Below are 20,889 nucleotides of genomic sequence, written 5' to 3' on the forward strand. Positions count from 1 at the left end.
TTACATTTAATGCTGCTTACACGCTTTTCCATCAAGTGCCTCTGGTTTGTGAGATTTGTTTGTCCCATTTTTTTAATCTTTTCTAGTTGTGCAGACTTCCTGATCTTAGGAAAGATGGCTGAGCATTCTTCACACTGCCTCCAAGCCGAAGGCTGCTCTGCACCACAATCAGAGCATGCCTATTGACCAAAAAGGGAAGCTAAAAACAGTGAAAATATTTCTCACAATACCTCAAAAAAGGATTTACATGTAAAAATGTGGAACGTGAATGATGACAATGGTGCTTAGAAAAGACTGTTCAGAAAAAAAAAAACAGATATGTCATACTGTCAAGATCAACCAAGAAATCAAATTTTTTAATCCCATTTTTTAGATGAGAATACAATTTGGTACCTAACCTGTTCACCAAACTCATCAATAGATTGTCCTTTAATTGAATTGCAAATAATAACTTTTTGTCTAATCATTAGGCACCTTTCCCTAACTATTTTGTGTCTGCTTTGAATTTCTTACAACTGTAAAATTACCTTTGATGATCTATTTCAATTGGCTAAAATAAGTTTATCCTCCCATTGGGCTACCTGATTTTTGCCTTTAGATCTTGTGATCTTAAGCTCACACAAGTACATAAACATATGGCACTTGCCTTTCTTCCCTTCTTCACTCTTGAAGTTCCTAGATGAATGACATTATACTTAACAGAGCTAGAGTGATCTGCCAAGTAATGCCTGAAGGAGGGTACACAAGTACGCCAACATTGGGTGTGCAAGGACTGCTGTTGGGCAACGAGTCCCAAGATGCAGAAAAACTGAATAGAAATGGGACACTTACCCATGTCAGGTAAGTATCATGTCTTCTATGTATGTGAGTGCTGGGTAACAGAAATCTAATGCCAATTAACAAACTATGTTTGAGGTATAGTATAATCTAGGAGATTATACTATACCTCATAAGGGTTAACGATCTTTCGCATGAGTTCAGGTGTGCCCAAATTATACAACTAGCATTAACGAGAAAATCTCAACTTCTACGACAATAAAATGCATCCATAGAAAGAGCACAAATATCATAGTTTTAGCAGCTAGGGTATCTATACAAATCCTCTACCTTAAAATCCAGTTAGTAAGTAAGTAAGTAATAAGTCTGTGACATTATGCTATTTCTGAAAATTGCTATCCTGTGTATGTAGTTTTTCAAAATAAGGCAATGCTCATTGTTCTAATTACCACAGTGGCTTAGCAAGTATTTCACTATGTCATTGTTCATGTGAGACAGTATGCACAAGTAAGAAAGAAACCTCATTAAGTCTATGACTTTTCACAAGCTTTCAGATCAGTCTCACAAGAACTAGGGCACTAGGATATCAGCAATTGCTGACAGGTTTACCCTGGCTAAAGATGTAATTATTACTATCACGTCCTTAGGACTTACTTTAGTTCTGTCATCTCATTTCTGCTCTTAACATGTAAGTTCTAATTGAATAACCCCAGCTTTCAAAAGATAATACTTAGCAAAGTTACATCAAATGCCTCTTTTTGAGAGAACAAAAAAATTTAGTCAAGGTACAAACCAAACGCTATGAATTGCTTCACAAGCCCTCTGAACAGTTAAAAGTCAATGGAGGATTAATTACCATACGTAAGGTTCCGTATAACCCCATACCTCATTAGGCATACATGCATACAATTCTTGTTGTCTTCTGCTTTGTTTTTGATAAGTATGGGGTTATATGGAAACTTTACCAACAATTCTTTCATGCATATCGTTTATTTTACTCAGTAAAGAATAAGTTACGATCACAAGTCGAGACAGAAGGCGGAGAGATTTCTTTCAAATTACAAGCAGGAGAGAACCATGTAAACAAAGATCATGGCGTATCATTCGCCCAAAGTATCCACTGATATATGAAGGAGAACACAGAACGATCATACACGCAAAAACACACCTAAAACCGCATTGCACTACTCTAAGTGTCTATTTTTCTGGGCTGAAATAGTCGTCTTTGGAAAGAGTGAGGACTGCAGTATCTCCTACGCACACAGATAATAGAAGTTAAGCTCAATTTAAAGTCCTTTTCTCTTCAGCTAATAATGAGAGGTAGACAATTTATAATTACAAAGACATTCCATGTGATCGTAGCCCATATCTCCGCCTAAGCTCTTTAATATTCTACCCCTCAAAATGGTCTGAACGGTGCCAGCTGAAGCACGTGAACTGCGCAAGTAGGATACGACTCTCACCAAACAGTTTCGAAATGCATCCAAGATATCTTAATAAAAGGCGACCTCTTTGGCTCAACAAAGCTTTATAGCACTAGTCCGATGTCACAACTAGTTATTCACCCAAGCGTGACCTTTATATTGATTTTTTTATCTAAAAAGAGACGAAGACAAAAGCTAAATTAGCTTACCGGACGTGTCAGCCATTCTCGCATAAATTACTCATAGCACCGGCTCGGCCATTCCTGGAACATAGATTTCTGCTAGCCTGTTTGTGAAATTACTATAATCATTAATTTGGTGCCAATTAAGAAGTAACGATAATCATTATTTCGGTCTCGAGATCATGTTGATATTTCATGGGTATGGAGCTCTGCCCCACGAAACGTGCGTGGGAGCCGCGTGCTACCAATGAAATGGTTTGACCCCTTCCGGAAATATATGGTGACCCCCTCTAGGAAATATGATTCAACCCCCCCAGGAAATAGGTGGCATTGACCCCGCTCCCCCTTAGAAATCCCGGGCCTACAATAGGGGGGGTGCGGATATTAAATGGAATGGCCCAATCCCTCAGACTCCCAAGCGCGTCGCTTCGACCAGCTTTTTTCTTCCACATCCCTCTACGCCAAAATGGCGAGTTTCGACGGGAGTGCCGGCAATCAATTTACTGGGCTCAAGCCACTTTCAACCATCAAGGAAAGAGAGAGGAAAAAGTTTAAAGCATTACTGGGAGTTTGTCGCATAAAAGTCCTTAAGCTGGGAGAAGGCTTCAAAACTGTTGGCTCTGGATGCATAATCGAAGGTCTGCTGAAGCAAGCGCTCTTGAAAAATAGGTGTTGCCTCGTAACCAGCGATAAAGTCCTACCCGCGGAGAATTTGGATGATATTGACGAGTTTTACATGGAATTTAGAAAGTTGAAACCTAAGAAGATCAAAACCGTCAAACTCGGTAGTATCGCAGATAGGAAAGCTTCCATCGTACGACCTAGTTCCGGCATGGTCGCCATTATTTTGAAGGAACACAATATTTTAAGTGATGGACAGTCTTGGCGGAGTGTTGTCACCTATCGACCATTTTCCACAGAATTGAATGGAGATGAATCGAGCGCTTTCATTTGTCAAGTTGTGGATGATACAAGTGAAACGTTCTTCGATGTGAAATCTTTCGAGCTCAAGCGCATAGACCAAGAGTTTATCCTGTGTGATGGACATATGAAGTACAGACATTTTGCTGAATTCGTGGGCACTTCCAATCGCAAGCCCTATGGTGCTGTTATTTTAACTCGTGGCGAGAATCCTAAGGCCGTTGGGATCTTGAACTTCTCAGACGATGAAAATAAAGAGATTTTACCCATCTTGTTGCCTGACAGTCAAATACGATATTTAGGTAAGTAAAAGAATTCATAACCGCTCCTAAATATAATTAGTACCTTTAATTTATACGATTCTTTTTTTCTATCTTCAAGGAGTTACGAAAACTGTGTAATAATAGGGATTGGTTATAAAGTGCGAAGGGAGGGCCGGCTATGGTGAAGGGAAGGAGCTGGAAACATCTAATGTATTTCTGAAGCAAATTTCCGCAGCCCACGCTTTGCTAATTGCACGAATAACGTAGCCCACCCTTGAATCTTCGCTCAGTGACCTATAACCCACCCCCTCAGTTAATCAGTTTAGGAACAAGACATCAGTGAGTTTAAAATGAAATATTCTAAGGATGAGGGGATTGTCCATTTTAAAAGTCTGTACTCAAGTTTAAGGTGCAGTTTAAGGTCCAGTTTTAAATGAACACTCAGTAAAGCAGTGGTTACAGTTTCTGTAGCTTTTCAAGTAGTGTTCTGCTGTTCCTTGTTGCAGAACAACCAGATGTTTTAAGAATTGGGGGCACTGATTACCACCATATTGAGCTCCATTGTTCTGATAGTGTTTGCTATTCCCTCAAGAACTGGACCAAAAAAACCAAACTGTCAAAGTCTCAACTCAACCAACTTGTAAACATTTTACTGTTGATAATACACTTCCTGTATGATAAGATTAAAACATGTTTTAGAAGTAAAAAATGGCCTATTTAATATCCCTTCAACTGCCACATCAAAAGTTGATCTCTATATGAAGAAGGAAAATATTAACTGAAGGGTATTATTTTATCAAAACCTTTCCAAATTCTGAGCTAAAAGTTGTAAGCAGTGGTAAGTCAGAAAGTAGGTGGTCTCACTGTTATGGGAACTTGGGAATGAAAAGTGGTCATTTCAGGTGTAATGGTAGAATATGCGAAAACATGGAATGATGGAATATCTGTGTTTTATTTGTGTATTGTGCAAAATACTTTATTAGCTATTCAGCATAATGAGAGAAATATGGCAGAATTTCCTAAAATGCGCAATGACAGGCCCAAGGAAAGATATTTTTTGCAGTATAAAGCTTTTGCCAAAAAATTGCTTTTGTCAAATAATCAACCACAACTGCAAACATTGAAACTGATGAATGTATGTACATCACTGTATTGTGAAGTAATACATGACTATATCATCACTGTAAGATTTGTAGAAAATGTAGGCAAATAAGTGCGACATATTGAGAGGGGCAAATCATTATTTGTACCAACACATGTCCTGTACTTATTCTCCCAGTAAGTGACTGGAATTTGATGTGACAGTTTTGTCTAGAGGAACTGAAATATGCTGTGTGTGTGAGAAAATGCATGGAAAAATTAGATACCCTCAATTACCAGTGGTGGTAATTTGCCCAAGTTCATAAGTGAGAGGTAAATGAGCATATCAATTTGTAAAAATGCTTAATAGACCACACTCACATACAAACATACTCACACGACACACACACACATACACACACACGACAGACACACACACTCAGACACAGACACACGCACACAGACACATGCAGACACAGACAACACTGACACACGCACATATATGTACAGGGAAACTGTGTGGTGGTGTATTAGACATTACATGATCACTTACTCTTTTCTAACACCACATTATTTTAAAGCTCAGTTTTTTTCAAAACAGTATCAACCCTTTCACTCTTATTATCTCGTTCGCAAATGGATTCTCTTTTCTGTCTGCTATACAATTCTTACCAAGTGAGTTTGGGGAATTTAGTATCAGATCAATTATTAATCCCCTAATTGATATTTTTCTTTGTTCTTTTCATTTTGTCTGCTTGAGATTCTGTCTTTGCCACTATGGGGAGTTTATATAAGTGTTAAAATACACAGATATTTTCCCTTATGCCTGTCATTTCATGTTTTAGGATATTCTGCCATTCTTTGTTTCATTATTATAACAAATGTGTGGCCCAGTTATTGCTGCCCTTGGTGACAATTGGCAAACTCAGTAGAATTGGATGGGGGTCAAAGCATTGTTGGCTTTGTATTATGAATTGGTATGTTAAAAAAAAAGGAAGATAAAACATAGAAAGTAAACATTACAACTGCATGTTACTATAATAATGACTACTATTATAATTACAGTTGTTAAGTTGTTGACTTTTTACTGATAAAAGCACATAATTTTTTCCTCTATTTGCTATAGCGGCAAGCTCTCTTAAAGGTGAACAAATAGAAAGGAACAAACGAAGAGAGTCTGGAACAGGTGAATGAAATTAACATTGCTGGTTAAGTAGTAAGTAAGCTGTACCTGAAAATAAGATTTTAAAGAGTTAATTTACTGAATCAGCACCTTGGTCATCAAAAAGAGGATAAGTGGATAGATAAACATTAAAAGAATTTAATTTTACTGTCAATACTACACTTCTTGAATGTTCAGATTAAAACATGTTTTACGTGTTGACCCACCCCCACTGCAATGCATAGGTTTTTATGGCCCACCCCTTTTACACACGTAAAAATGGATATATACCCACCCTCCTCTATTCTCCCCCATTTACTCTTGACCAGTCCTTTACTGCACACAATGAGATGCCTGTAATTATATTAAGATGTTTGTTCAATAAATAGACTCCATGTTGCTATGGACCTGTTTAATAATAAATCACAGATGACACCAATATACAATATAAAAATGAAAAAAAAAGTGGCACATGAGGCAGTCAGCTGAAAGCTATTTTTGAAATGGTGCTGAAGGAAATTTTGAAAAAGTGGACAGTTTCTTCACGAGAAAAGCATTTTGAAAAAGTGGAAATTGTCTTTAGGGGAAAAGTGTTTTTTTCTCTTTGGTAAACTTTATTGCATAACTTAATACAAGGTCATGCAACAAATAACAGGTCCAGGTACAACTCCACACAACGTAGAAAAGAGAGAAGACATGAAGAGGGACAATAGTGCAGTTTTGACACAAACAGGTGAAGTATTTTTCTTTTTCAACCTAATTAACATGTGGGTACCAGCACTGTTGACTGCTTCACTACTAGGACACTTAGTGACTATAATTTAGTACTTTGTTACTAGGCCATTTTTGATATATTCAAATTCAAACATGGTTCAAAAGCTAAGGGAGAATAAAACAAAACAAAAAAAATATTCATCCCTCAACCTTGATGTGATTTCTTGTGTTTTCCCCCAAGCCTCGAAGCCAAGTTTGAATTTTCATATGTCAAAAATGGCCTATTCAATACCCCTACAACCATCACACTGGAAGGTGATCGCTATTAAGAAGGGGAATCTTAACTGAAAGATATTATATGATATAAACCTTGCTAACTTTTGAGAGCTAAAAATGGCAAGAGATGGATTAGTCAGAAAAAAAGGTTGTCTTACTGTTTGCAAACTTGGTAATGAAAAGTGGTAAATAAATTATCTTCATTGTCTGCCATCCAGTTCTTAGTAAGTGAGTTTGGAGAGTCTGGAGCAGGTGAATGAACTTAAAATTGCTTTTCTTGTAAATGAACTGTACTTGAAAATAAAATTGTAAAGAGCTAATTCACTGAATCAGCACGTTGGTCATCAAAAAGAGGATATTAAGTGGATAAATAGAGACTTGTAGAATTGAAGAAGGAAATTATTTAGTTCTCAAAGGTAAAGAACGTAGGCAATCAACAAAGAACTCTATGTGTACATATGACTTTTTTTTCTGGCTTATTTAGATCGTCAGATCAAACTTGTCAAAGTATCTGCTTTATGCTTCCCTCTTGCCAGTGATTGGGTCATATAATGAGTGCACTATACTAAGTTTCTATTTTTTGCCATTCATGGATTCAAGCACAGCTCCAAATGACTCAACAGAATCAGCACAGAGAAATGGAAATATGTTTATACTCTAACAGGTACACCTTTAGAGTGTCTTCCCTGTGCCTACCAACAATTCATGTATCTCGCTCAATTTTGGAATTAGGAAATTTGAAGGGGTGAGTAAGGGGAGAGACTGGTTGAAAGAAAGGAGGGACTTGAGCTAATCTGAGATGTGTGACTTTTTACTTTTATGTGTCTTTTCTGGTCTGTTATGTTGTTTTGGATTAATCCCGTTAACTGCAAATGTGACCAAAAAGCGAACAGTCAAAAAATCTATTCGACTCATATTCTCAAGCTAAGTGGGTCTTACAGTGAAACAAAGCACTGCATACTTCCTTTGGCTGAAAACGCTTGAAGAGATAAAAAGTACCCAATCTTGAAAAACAACATCAAAACATATGGTGACAGTAATTTGGATAATTCTTGACTGTTTTGTACAGTATACACTTTTCAATCTCATAAGGATTTTTTGGGGAAATGAGTCAGTGTGATTTAATCAAATTTTAACGTTGGATAAAATGCGCTGAGTTGATGGTGCCGTCAGTTTGTTGAAAATGTACACATCCATACGCAAACTCGATTGTTTGGAATTTTGCATCCAAACTACAGCTTTTCAAGATAATACCCGCTTACCCTCCATTTTGCTCTATCACAACAGAGGATTGCAGTTCTGACATCATTGCATCACTCTTGTGGTAGCGATATAACTTGGAAGGATAGTCAACTCCTGATAACGATTGTTTATAAGGCGTATCTCGGGGTTTCTTTACTCCCATTTCGTTGAGAAGGAGGCTGTAATTACTTCAAGCATTAAGAGATCTCTGTTTAATCATAGGCCTTCAACTGAAGCGCAGACCAAATGTAAGCGGAATGTTGCTAGTTCAGAAACATGTTTCTCACAAAGAACCGATCTAAATATGCGAAGCAAAAAATTCGTTAAACAAGAGTTCAGTGAAAAGACGGGTAATTCAGTTTCTAGACTTTTAAGTATGAGATTCTTCAGACACCGAAGTGATTTTTACTGCTCTGGAAGAATGATTGACTGTACCAACGACCAAAATTCAGGCTCAGTACCCGGGTCACAGTGATATCTGTTTCATCATGTAATTTGCGAAACGTGCTCCTCTGGAGGAAACACAAAAAATGTTCTCTTCAAAATAGCTTCTGGCATCAAGTTCATCCCAAAAGCAAAGCAGAAGTTTTTTCCTATCGATTAACTTGTTATGAAATTCATCAAAATGTCTTGCATTGGAAAGCTTTTTGGTTTTGAGTCTGGTTATCTCTCAAAAATTAAAACAGGCTCAACCACATTGCCGTACTACTTATCAGGGAGACTTACAATTTTTCACCTTTCCCCCCCTGGCATGGTGGTGTGTCGATTCGTATGAAACGTACGATTCGTGAATCTTATCACGGGAACCATAAAAACGAAATGCATCATTTTTTTCTGTGGCAAACATGCAAACTTGTTTGATGCGTTGCTGAGTAATGGCAAGCGTCTTTATGTTGTTTATGTTCCATTTCGTTAGAGAAGGCTAACATTTAGACATTCATCATTTCACCTTTTTTGTCTTTACAATGAAAGTCTGTTCCCGGGCTGGTCTGTTTCCAGGCTGGTTGGCATATCATGTGTTATTTCTGGTTCTCTTTTGTCCATTGCAAAAGCCCCAAATACCTCTTCAAAAAGGAAAAGAAAATATAGGAATGAATAAACAAAGTCTGTTCAAGATGAGTAAACTTTACAAAGCCTGTCATAGTATGATTTAATTATAACTGTCAATAATCTTAATGGTTACTTCCCACCTTCAGATACCAAAAAAATTTCCTTTTTTGTTTTATTTGACTAAATTGAAGTCAAAAATTTTACTTCACGTTTCGGAAAAAAAAAATTAAAAATCTGCAAAAGTGTCCGAGCTGTTTAGAAAAACGTCTTTTCCAAAAAAAAGTTAACACAACCAAAACAACTTAAAATCGACCAAGATTCCAACGCACTTAAACGACAGAACAACAAATTCAGTCAGTGTTAGTGAAAGCTCGCTAACATGAGAACAAACTAATCTCAATTTCTCAATTATGCAACTCAAACGAGAAAGAAACTCATTGTTCCAATAAGGCGCACTTCGATTTCAGTTTAATAACTAAAGAGGTTTTGCTGTATAAACATTTTGAATTGATTTTATTATGGTTATCATAACTATTAATAACTTTCGCATTTCCTGATTTTCCTCTTAACCACGAGTTACTGATTCCGTTGCAACTTTCCCTTTACATCCTTCTTGGATTGTATTGCCTTTTTTAAGAGCGTGTCCATGGGAAAACCGGATATGTTCAGACCGAGAGGTCCTTTCGATTTGCAATTTTTAGAGCTCTATCCAAAACCCTCTTGATAAAGGATGTTATCAAACGATCTCCTTGGCAGCACCTTAGGAAATGTAAAGATAACATCATGGAGACTGTGCATACTGATGTGAGAGTGAAAAAGGTTATTATTATCCAACTGTGCTACAAATAATGCCCAGAACTAGTATAAATATCTCATGGTATTTGCACTCCGGGGAACCAGTTAGACAGGTTTTCTCGCATCGCGCAAGCGACGAATTGGATTTAAGTTATAAAAAAATGGCGGGCAATTTAAATTTAAAAAGTCGCTCTGGCTGGCAAATATTGATCCAAGTTCATCAGATAAATTGGACGAAAAAAAGCAGTTAGACGACATTGAAATGAGTATACTTCTGTCACGCACTCAACATATATAAATATCCGCGAAATTCGCCAGCACTGAAATAATCCTTTATTAAACGTTTTGTTGTGTTAATGTATATTAATCCCGGCATTTGTTAACTGTTATTCTAATTTGAGAGTAGATTTGGAATACATTTCTGTTCACAAGATGACTCAGGGAACAGTAAATCTTGGAACACGGCGATTGTTGCGACTAGCAGTAGAAATGTAACATCTTTAACATTATGATCCTCACTGTGTTTTTCTTGTTCTTCCGATTCCAATACAGTCCCAGACAATTCAAACAAAACACAACCAGCAAAGAGGAATGAGAGAGAAGTTTGCATAGCATCAGGTGCAGCTGTAGAAGGTATACCATGTGCCCTTCGGTAGTTTAATATCTAATTTAACCAATTTTGGAATAAGGAAATTTTAAGGGGGGGGGGGGGAAGGTAGGAAAGTGGATGAAAGAACAGGGGGAACAAAATTTGATCCGAACAGGTAATGACTGAAGGGGAGGGACTGGGACCTGTTACCTATATTCCACTTGGAATTACTCTTGTTTTGGTGTCTTTTCCCACGTTTTTCATGAAGTGTGAAGTTTAAATGTAATTTATTTTCTTTGTTCTGGGCCCCCCGCAGGCCAAGGTTAACAGCTGTTTTCCTCGAAAAGCGTATCTGTTTTCTGTGCGGTAGCTTCGACGGATGTTGATTTCCCTCATCTATAGAGGAGAGACTATTAAAGTTTTTGTCTGGGTCCACCGATGAGGAATAGCTTCCCTTTGCTGATACTCCATTCTTGTTCTGCGTAGGAATTCTATTTCATAGCTTTTGCTTTTACTGCCTTCACAATAACCTCTAAAAACCCACCCCATTAACTTTCTTATACCGAGAACAACAACGAGTGGTCATAGTTACAACCTTCGATCCGGCGACAGCAAATGAAGTATTGTTTACGCTGATAGAAGTCGTTGCCGGAACCAGCATTCAGGTTCCTTTATCTCTTTCAATAGTTAATATACAAACATATGAATAGTTAGTTAAGATATTTTTATTATTCTTATAGTAATTGTAGTTTTCATTAATTATTGATTGTATATTTAGCTCTTTAATCCGGTTAATTCTGCAATGTGGCAAATAAATGGTACATTATTATTATTTAGTTCTTATTAACCGAGCGGGAGGTCTGTATGGGAGAATCTTGACCGAGTTCGCCGGTACCGACCGAGTGCAGTGACGTCTGTACTAGTGACCGAGGTCAAGATTCTCCCATACAGACCGACCAAGCTCAGTTAATAAGATATTTATTATATGGCTGTGTCTTATATGCCAATTTTTTTATCTTCTTTGTACCTCTTTTTTCTTGACCGGTCTAGATGCCGGTCTAGATGAAAAAATCTAGACCGCTTTCAATATTTTTTTTAGCAAATCAAATTCGTGAATTGGGTAGTTCCCAGTCCTTTTGAGACACAGCCATATAATAATATTACTTATTTTTTTCTCACTTCGTGAGCAGGCGGTATTCCACAAATCGTGCAATGTGATTGGTTCCGAGAGCAGGCGGTATTCTCCCCGTCCGGCCCGCTCACAGCGGGTGATATCCATTTCACTTGAGTCACTTTGCAGAACATCTCAAGCTTCGTTGCAATTTTTCACAAATATATCTCATTTTGCCGGCTGGGTAGAATATTTAAGCGAAGACTTTGGTCACGAACTTTTGGCGATAAATAATAGTGATTCTTTTTTCTCTCTTACCGGCTCAAATCACTTTGGTTTTTCCGCAAAAATTGATTTCGAAATAAATTGTGTGGTACTAAATTTCTTTTTAAAAAGATTGAAACGCGGCCTAGAAACAATTTGTAATTCAATAATCCTTCCCCTTCCCAAAAAGTCACTCAGAAAGTTAAAACGAGAGGTAGTTGCAGTTAACAATTACATTAATCAATATGACTCTCAATTGCTAATATCTGAATTCTTCGTTTGCGAAACGTTGAGCGAAGTTTTGAGTTCTTCTATAAATACACTTTCGCCTATTCTTTGCAATGTCCCTTGAATTTGGACATTACTACTGTAAACTTCACAACAGTAGCCAAAGGAATTCCATGAATATAAGTCGCATTAAATTATTTTTTGTTTAGCTGGAAAGAGTCTGATCGACTTCAGTTTTTAGGTGGAAGAAAAACCGATTTACACATACCATTACAGAAAAAAACAAGCAGACTGACAACTCCAAAAGAAACATTTGTATTTGCTTAAAATTTGACTCTCCGTGACATTTTAAAATGGAACAGAGGTAGTTCTTCAGAGATTAATCGTTATTGCTGCCCTTGGCGACAATTAGCAAACTCAGTAGAATTGGATGGGGGATCAAAGCATCGTTGGCTTTGTATTGTGAATTGGTATGTGAAAAAAAAAGGGAAGGAAGTTAAAACATAAAGTAAACATTACAACTGCATGTTACTATAATAATGACTACTATTATATTTATAGTTATTAAGTTGTTGACTTTTTACTGATAAAAGCACATAATTTTTCCCTCTATTTCCTATAGAGGCAAACTCTCTTAAAGGTGAACAAATAGAAAGGAACAAAGAAAGAGAATCTGGAACAGGTGAATGAAATTAACATTGCTTGTTAAGTAGTAAGTAAGCTGTACCTAAAAAATAAGATTTTAAAGAGTTAATTCACTGAATCAGCACCTTGGTCATCAAAAAGAGGATAAGTGGATAGATATATAATTGAATTTTACTGTCAATACTACACTTCTTTTATGATCAGATTAATACATGTTTTACTTGTTGACCCACCCCCACTGCAATGCATAGGTTTTTATGGCCCACTCCTTTTACACACATAAAAATGGCTATATACCCACCCTCCTATATTCTACCCCATTTACTCATGACCAGTCCTTTACTGTACACACAATGAGATGCCTGTAATTATATTGAGATGTTTGTTCAATAAATAGATTCTATGTTGCTATGGACCTGTTTAATAATAAATCATAGATGACACCAATATAAAATATAAAAATTAAAAAAAAGTGGCACATGAGACAGTCAGGTGAAAACAATTTTTGACATGGTGGTGAAGGAAATTCTGAAAAAGTGGACATTTTCTTCACGAGAAAAGTATTATGAAAAAGTGAAATTCTCTTTTAGGATAAAAGTGTTTTTTCTGTTTGATAAACTTTATTGTATAAATTAATGCAAGGTCATGCAACAAATAACAGGTCCAGATACAACTCCACACAACGTAGAAAAGAGAGAAGACATGAAGAGGGACAATAGTGCAGTTTTGACACAAACAGGTGAAGTATTTTTCTTTTCCACCCTTATTAACATGTGGGTGCCAGCGCTGTTGACTGCTTCACTACTAAGACCCTTAGTTACTAAGACTAATTGAGTACTTTGTTACTGGGTCATTTACGATATATTCAAATTCAAACATCGCTTGAAGACTAAGGGAGAATAAAACAAAACAAAAAAAACTTATTCATCCCTCAACCTTGATGTGATCTCTTTTGTTTTACTCCCCCAAGCCTCAAAGTCAAGTTGGAAGAAGTTTTTGAATCATTCTACTGGTAGAATTGTTTTTGATAACACTTTGAAAACAATCACCATGATAATTGCTTTTTCAAATTATCATTTGACTATTGATGATTAGTTTGTTGTTATATTCATTTCTTTATGTCCAGAGAAAGTTGCGTGCAGGTCAAAAGAAATAGAAGAAACACACAGAAAGGAGAGTTTGACAGTTTTGACAGCAACAGGTAAATTTTGTACAAATTCTTGAGCAATAAGTAACATTTGCTGAGAAGGATACACTGGTCTGAAAAAAATCATGAGAGGAAACTATTCACAGAAGTTTTTGCTACAAAAATATCAATTCTGATGATTATGGAAGTAATTATAGTGAAAAGTACATGCATGTACAGTGCATATGTGACAATTAAAGTTTTGCTCATATACTGAAACGTAATGAGATGCAGTAGCTAGAATAACCACCAGAGTTTGCACCTGGTGGGTGAATTTACATATAAAATGCATGTCATGCCAAAATTTAGTTCATTGCTGAAAAATAAGGGTATTTGAGATTTTATTTAATTTAATTTACTCCATTTTTACTGCATTAATCTTTGCAGTAGGGAAGGGCTAGAAAGAAACATACGAACCATTCGTGCTAGTCCACCCTCCCACCCATCCTACCCCAGGGGAGGACATCCATCACACAGTAATCACGTGTGTGGGAAATTAATGTCTAACAACAACAAACATATGAAACATATGTGTGAACTGCGGTTATGAGACGTATATGAGAACGATCCTTCGCAGTAAAGCACTATTTGAGCAATAGTGAAAATCAGACCTGAAAAAAATTTCAGGCCTGTACGGGACTCGAACCACTGACCTCTGCGATACTAGTGCAGCGCTCTACCAATTGAGCTAACAAGCCAACTGGGAGCAGGCCATCAAATTAATTCGATATAAACCCGTAGATGATAAATCAAACAACAACAAACATATGAAACATATGTGTGAACTGCGGTTATGAGACGTATATATATATATATATATATTTTTTTTTTTTTTTTTTTTTTTTTTTTCAGGTCTGATTTTCACTATTGCTCAAATAGTGCTTTACTGCGAAGGATCGTTCTCGTATACGTCTCATAACCGCAGTTCACACATATGTTTCATATGTTTGTTGTTGTTTGATTTATCATCTACGGGTTTATATCGAATTAATTTGATGGCCTGCTCCCAGTTGGCTTGTTAGCTCAATTGGTAGAGCGCTGCACTAGTATCGCAGAGGTCAGTGGTTCGAGTCCCGTACAGGCCTGAAATTTTTTTCAGGTCTGATTTTCACTATTGCTCAAATAGTGCTTTACTGCGAAGGATCGTTCTCATATACGTCTCATAACCGCAGTTCACACATATGTTTCATATGTTTGTTGTTGTTTGATTTATCATCTACGGGTTTATATCGAATTAATTTGATGGCCTGCTCCCAGTTGGCTTGTTAGCTCAATTGGTAGAGCGCTGCACTAGTATCGCAGAGGTCAGTGGTTCGAGTCCCGTACAGGCCTGAAATTTTTTTCAGGTCTGATTTTCACTATTGCTCAAATAGTGCTTTACTGCGAAGGATCGTTCTCATATACATAAATTAATGTCTCCTAACCAAACCTTGCAGGAGACCGGACCTCCATTTATTAGTCCCTATTCGAGAAGACTAGAATATCTAACCATTTCTTGATGTTATAGAAAGGTAGCAAATTCTTCTCAGTTATTTTAAGACCCTGAGTGTTGGTCCGGCCTGGGCTCAAACCCTCGACCTGCCGCACAATAGTCCAGCGCTCTATCCATTGAGCTAAACGGGAGGCAGTTGATAATAACTAAAAAGATAGCTAGAGATAGCTAAGAGATAACTAAAACATGTTCATTGGGGAATTCATGAAGTCAGCTTCTCAGAGACAATTTTTGTTTTTTCTATTGTTTGTGTTTGGGGGCCTGTTTGCCCTTCCCCTAATGAGTGCCCAGTGCCCATCCACCCCTTTCCCCCCCTCTCCAGGTCAATAAACTAAACAAACTCTACCTTGAATAATCATCATTTCTCCTCCCTCACTTTCCTAAATAAAAGGAAAACCTGTTTCTTTTGCAACTTTATTTGTAACTTTTTAAACTTCATTTACTCATCTAAATCAGTCTAGGTTAATATTTTCTTGATAAACAATCTCCTCAATTAAGCAACCTGATCCTTCCAATAAGTGCCGCTCTTCTAACTAAAATTCTAAAAAAATTGCCTTGATGCTTATTTTAGGAAATAGGAAAGACCTTTGTGTAATTGCAGATTGAGATGAAGCTATTTTGTATAAGATTAAGTAGAATTTCTGTTACTGTTTCTGCTTGAGGACTTGAGTTTGTTCTCAAACAGAACATTATTCATAAACAAAGCATATAATTGTTTTTTATGTATGCTTATGGATCATTCAACACTTAAACAGTCAAACAATGTTTGTCTGTCTCCTTTTTTCCATAACACTTGTCACTCTACTGACTTTTTCAGTGAAGCTGAGTTTAGAAAGCAAAGTATTCTCTCACTTATAAAACCTAGCACTAATATAGTTAACATGTTTAACGTTTGAGTCTTGCCTGTGGCAACGTGATTTAATCCCTTCATTCGTATTTTTTCATATCAGATTCAGGTACTGCTACTCCTGATTCAACAGAAAAAACACAGAGAAATAAGAAAGAAGTTTTCACAGCAACAGGTACAGCTATAGAAGGTATACCATAAGCCTCAGTAATTTAGTTGCATTTATTTTCCAATATTGCTTTGCTTTCAACCCTTAAAGTTTATCAACGTGTAATTTCTCCCATCGTCTTAATCAGTAGATCCTTAGAATAAGGCTCTATTGATTAGTTATTTTATTTTCCTCGCTCATTTCTGTGAGCGAGGATAACAAAGAACTGTTTAGTGTTAACTTGTAAAACTCCTTCAAGAAGTCTACGACAGTTAGACGAAACACGTCTGAGGATAAAAAAGTTTTATAACAACTGCTCGCATTGTACTGCTCACTAGATAAACTTTTTTTCCAAAACTTGCTCTCCCACCTCCACCTCCTTCTTTGATAATGTGACCTGTCTTAATTTCTTTTCACGTTATCTGATTTTAGGATCTTCTGTTGACTCCAAAGACACAACAGGCAGAACGTCCCTAATGAATGCTTCTCTAAATGGCCGTGTCCGAGCGGTGAAGGGTCTCATTGAGAAAGGAGCAGATCCGTCCCTGCTGAACGACAGAGGATGGAATGCGTTACATTTTGCCGCAAAGGGTGGAGACACTCACGTCATTGATCTTATCTTTACTCACTTGCCGGACATTGAGTCCAAAACAGCCGAGGGTTACACGCCACTAATGGTGGCGGCTTTCAACGGCAAATTACACGCAGTGAAATGGTTTCTTGAGAAGGGGGCAAATGTAACCTGTGTTGATAACAATAGATGGAATGCGTTACATTTTGCCGCACAGCCTGGAGACACTGACGTCATTGATCTTATCTTTACTCACTTGCCGGACATTGAGTCCAAAACATCCGAGGGTTCCACGCCACTAATGGTGGCGGCTTTCAATGGCAAATTACACGCAGTGAAATGGTTTCTTGAGAAGGGGGCAAATGTAACCTGTGTTGATAACAATAGATGGAATATGTTACATTTTGCCGCATATGGTGGAGACACTGACGTCATTGATCTTATCTTTACTCACTTGCCGGACATTGAGTCCAAAACAGCCGAGGGTTACACGCCACTAATGGTGGCGGCTTTCAACGGCAAATTACACGCAGTGAAATGGTTTCTTGAGAAGGGGGCAAATGTAACCTGTGTTGATAACAATAGAAGGAATATGCTACATTGTGCCTCACGGGGTGGAGACACTGACGTCATTGATCTTATCTTTACTCACTTGCCGGACATTGAGTCCAAAACACCCGAGGGTTTCACGCCACTTATGATGGCGGCCTTGCATGGCAAATTACACGCAGTGAAATGGTTTCTTGAGAAGGGGGCAAATGTAATCTGTGTTGATAACAATAGAAGGAATATGCTACATTGTGCCTCACGGGGTGGAGACACTGACGTCATTGATCTTATCTATACTCACTTGCCGGACATTGAGTCCAAAACAGCCGAGGGTCACACGCCACTAATGGTGGCGGCTTTGCTTGGCAAATTACACGCAGTGAAATGGTTTCTTGAGAAGGGGGCAAATGTAACCTGTGTTGATAACCGGAGGGGGAATATGTTACATTTTGCCGCACAGACTGGAGACACTGACGTCATTGATCTTATCTTTACTCACTTGCCGGACATTGAGTCCAAAACAGCCGAGGGTCTCACGCCACTAATGGTGGCGGCTGCGTATGGCAAATTACACGCAGTGAAATGGTTTCTTGAGAAGGGGGCAAATGTAACCTGTGTTGATAACAATAGATGGAATATGTTACATTTTGCCGCATTTGGTGGAGACACTGACGTCATTGATCTTATCTTTACTCACTTGCCGGACATTGAGTCCAAAATAGCCCAGGGTTCTACTCCTCTAATCATTGCTGTTCGTTTTGGCAAGCTGGAAGGTGTAAAGTATCTCCTTGAGAGGGGAGCTAATCCTTTAACTAAGGATAATGACGGCCGGGATTCTTTATACTATGCCTCATCACGTGACCCAGATGTTTTTGACTTCCTGCAGAGTTACGTAGCGAGCAGTGAGTCAGCAAGCAGCAATGATTAACTCAGGTTGGTGAGATAAGTTCTACAGCTTCTTTCATGTTCGCTTAATTCTTCAATGTCAAAATGTAAATCACTGGTTTGATCGCCCCATCAACTTCAAAGCTGACCCGAATGAGTCGTATGTTGGGTAGTTAATATAGGGCTGCCTGTGGCACGCAGATGACTTTTACTAAGATATTCAACCTCGCACAATAATTGCAAATTATTGTGCAATTGGTTTCGAGAGAGACATTTGTTTGGCTAAACTACTCATTTGTTTTTGTTTTTGTTTTTTTAAGGCCTTAGTTCGCGAGGTGTTGTCAATAACCGATGTCCTAATATGGCTTGTACGATGGAGGAGAAGCTGTCAGCTGGTTGGAGATTGTTAAAAATAAACCCACACTGATAACAGCCAGAAGTGTATGTCTGTGTAACGTTGCCAGCGATTCAATTTTTTGTATTTAGACTTCTTAAAGTTCAGATGGTTTTGTACACATTTCATAAGTAAATGAGTTATTTTTTAATATATAACGTTTTTTTTTACTTTCGACTACATTCATGTGAGTAAAAGCTGTATAGGACACCTGTAAATAGAATACGTGAAGAAATTTCTGCATTCTAATTGGTTGAAATACAGTTTTCAGGAAACACCAATGCAGGGCAGAAAATAATTAACTCAGTGAAAAAGCAGTAAAAACTTGTTGATAACTTAAAAAAAAAAAAAGGGATGCAGAAAAATTTACACTTTGATTAAACACGTTGTTTTGACCAAAACGGCGTGATGATATTTTGGTGTGAATGAATTTATTTTCACGTGGGTCACCCCTCTTTACTTCTACATTACTATGAAAAGCTTCCAAGTATAAAAGGTTTGATCAGATTTAAAGGAAGTAAAAATGACTTGATTTTTCTCGTGCAATGTGGAATAAGTAGGCACTTTTGATTTTTCTACAAAGACCTCAAAATTGCATTCTTCCTATAGGCTGACGCAATTATGTTGGTTGTAAGAAAAATAAACGAGATAGTTTATATCAAATTTCATTCTGAATCGCGAGATTACCTCCACAAATAAGGAAATGATTATATCACTGACTGAGTCAATTTATAAGGAATTTTTAGGAAGCCTTTGTAAGTAAGGTTTCAGCATTAGTTAATCAATAAAATTTTATATTACAGCATGTAAGTCTTGTTTTCAATGGGAACGACTTTAATGTTTCCATCGTCTGGAAAGGGAGTGAAAACATTTCCCCGTTTGATAAAAATTGTTATTGATCGCCCGACGGGGGATACACACGGCTTTCAGGGGGAAGGGAGGTTGATCCTTCATTGTTATCAGACTTTAATTAAGGGGGGGACTCCCAATACGTGGCGTCATTAGAATAAATAGAGCATAAGGAAGAGGGGGGTGGGGGAGAAATCAGGAGAATTTTTTTAAATTTTGGCTCAAACAAGATCCACCGATTCCACCCCCTCCCTGCAGGCGATGATTAGTAGCCAGTCCATAAGAGGAAAAAGAATTGAACTGAGGAACAGCGCCCACTATAAGGAGGATTAAATGAATTCAGAAGGCTATTTCCAAAGAGATTGCTATAAAAACGTAATCGCTTTCTTCCCCCCCAATTTATCCCCATTTTCACAATAAGGGATAAGTGAGACCTTTGACGATTGTCGATAAAGTTTAGGGTTATTTTAGCGAACCGACCGTTGTAAGCTCTGGTGATAGAGTTTTTAAATATTGCGTGGCTGGAGATTTAATGTGCGTTTAAAAAAGCGATAAGCGGCGCAGCGGCGTGTTAGATAAATCAATGTTTTCCAGTCCAAACCTCTTGTGTTATAGCCGCTTCAAAGAGTGCCCTAATCAAGACTCGTGTTTGGTTAGGAATTACATCGAAATTTTATCGTCTGGGAAGTTAGAGAAAAATATTTCTGCTCGCAGAAAATGTGGAGATAGCCAATGCACCAACAGAGTTTTCTTGGCTGAGTGGTTTACCAATTTCTCTAGGGATATGGCTAAGCTGCTTGCCCTTCGTGCACGCAGTGAGCTCCGCTATAACGCCTAGCCTCACATTCGTATCCTAAAAGTACACCCACCCAAATGGAAATGGTTAAATCTGTTATGCAGCCAAGAATTTAGATAACAGCCTTAATCGTAGAAAAGCCCCTAGGTGTGAGGTTTGTTTTCTTTGCGTTTCTTAGGTCGCGTCTTGTCGTGTCGCCTCTTTCGCTCGCTGCATGACTTCGCTGACTTAAACTGAAAACGCGATAGGTTGACTCCTGTTTTGCAGGATAATTTTGAAAGGATTATTCTTCGAATTATCATTCATTCTCGGAAAGAAGGTCAAACTTAAAGTGGTTTCTGTGAATGTGTGGATTGACTTTTCATATTGAACCCTTTAACTCTCAGAAGGGATTAACATGTGACTTCTCCCTATAATATCCTTCTATTATCCAGCAAACAGGTGATGAG

At 37.7% G+C, this 20,889-nt stretch overlaps 2 protein-coding genes and 1 long non-coding RNA gene across 10 annotated transcripts in view; 1 reads left to right on the forward strand and 2 right to left on the reverse strand.

Annotated features, from left to right (window-relative positions):
- Positions 1–20,889, reverse strand: part of LOC148737284 (uncharacterized) — a 243,101-nt gene that overhangs the window by 130,691 nt on the left and 91,521 nt on the right. The window lies entirely within an intron of this gene.
- Positions 37–2,404, reverse strand: LOC148737294 (uncharacterized). Its single transcript, XM_088747577.1, has 2 exons — positions 647–2,404; positions 37–199 (listed from the first exon to the last, which is right to left on the reverse strand). Exons 1-2 carry the CDS (start codon positions 833–835, stop codon positions 83–85), a joined length of 306 nt encoding a protein of 101 aa, XP_088603703.1. The 5' UTR covers positions 836–2,404; the 3' UTR covers positions 37–82.
- The window catches only part of LOC111338014 (uncharacterized), a 40,163-nt gene continuing 22,014 nt past the window's right edge, over positions 2,741–20,889 (forward strand). For 2 of the 8 annotated variants that reach the window (XM_088747472.1, XM_088747473.1), the window contains exons 1-7: positions 2,748–3,606; positions 5,774–5,833; positions 6,465–6,542; positions 10,439–10,519; positions 12,701–12,760; positions 13,385–13,462; positions 13,850–13,924. In XM_088747472.1, the coding sequence (XP_088603598.1) occupies positions 2,772–3,606; positions 5,774–5,833; positions 6,465–6,542; positions 10,439–10,519; positions 12,701–12,760; positions 13,385–13,462; positions 13,850–13,924 (1,267 nt within the window). In that variant the 5' untranslated portion in view covers positions 2,748–2,771. Of the gene's footprint in view, positions 3,607–4,882; positions 4,981–5,773; positions 5,864–6,464; positions 6,543–10,438; positions 10,520–12,699; positions 12,791–13,365; positions 13,463–13,849; positions 13,925–20,889 lie in introns of those variants that run through there. The other 6 variants (XM_088747475.1, XM_088747476.1, XM_088747474.1 and 3 more) reach the window with 6 other exon arrangements.

The sequence above is a fragment of the Stylophora pistillata genome, chromosome 2 (assembly GCF_964205215.1).
Source record: "Stylophora pistillata chromosome 2, jaStyPist1.2, whole genome shotgun sequence".
Classification (NCBI taxonomy): Eukaryota; Metazoa; Cnidaria; class Anthozoa; order Scleractinia; family Pocilloporidae; genus Stylophora; species Stylophora pistillata.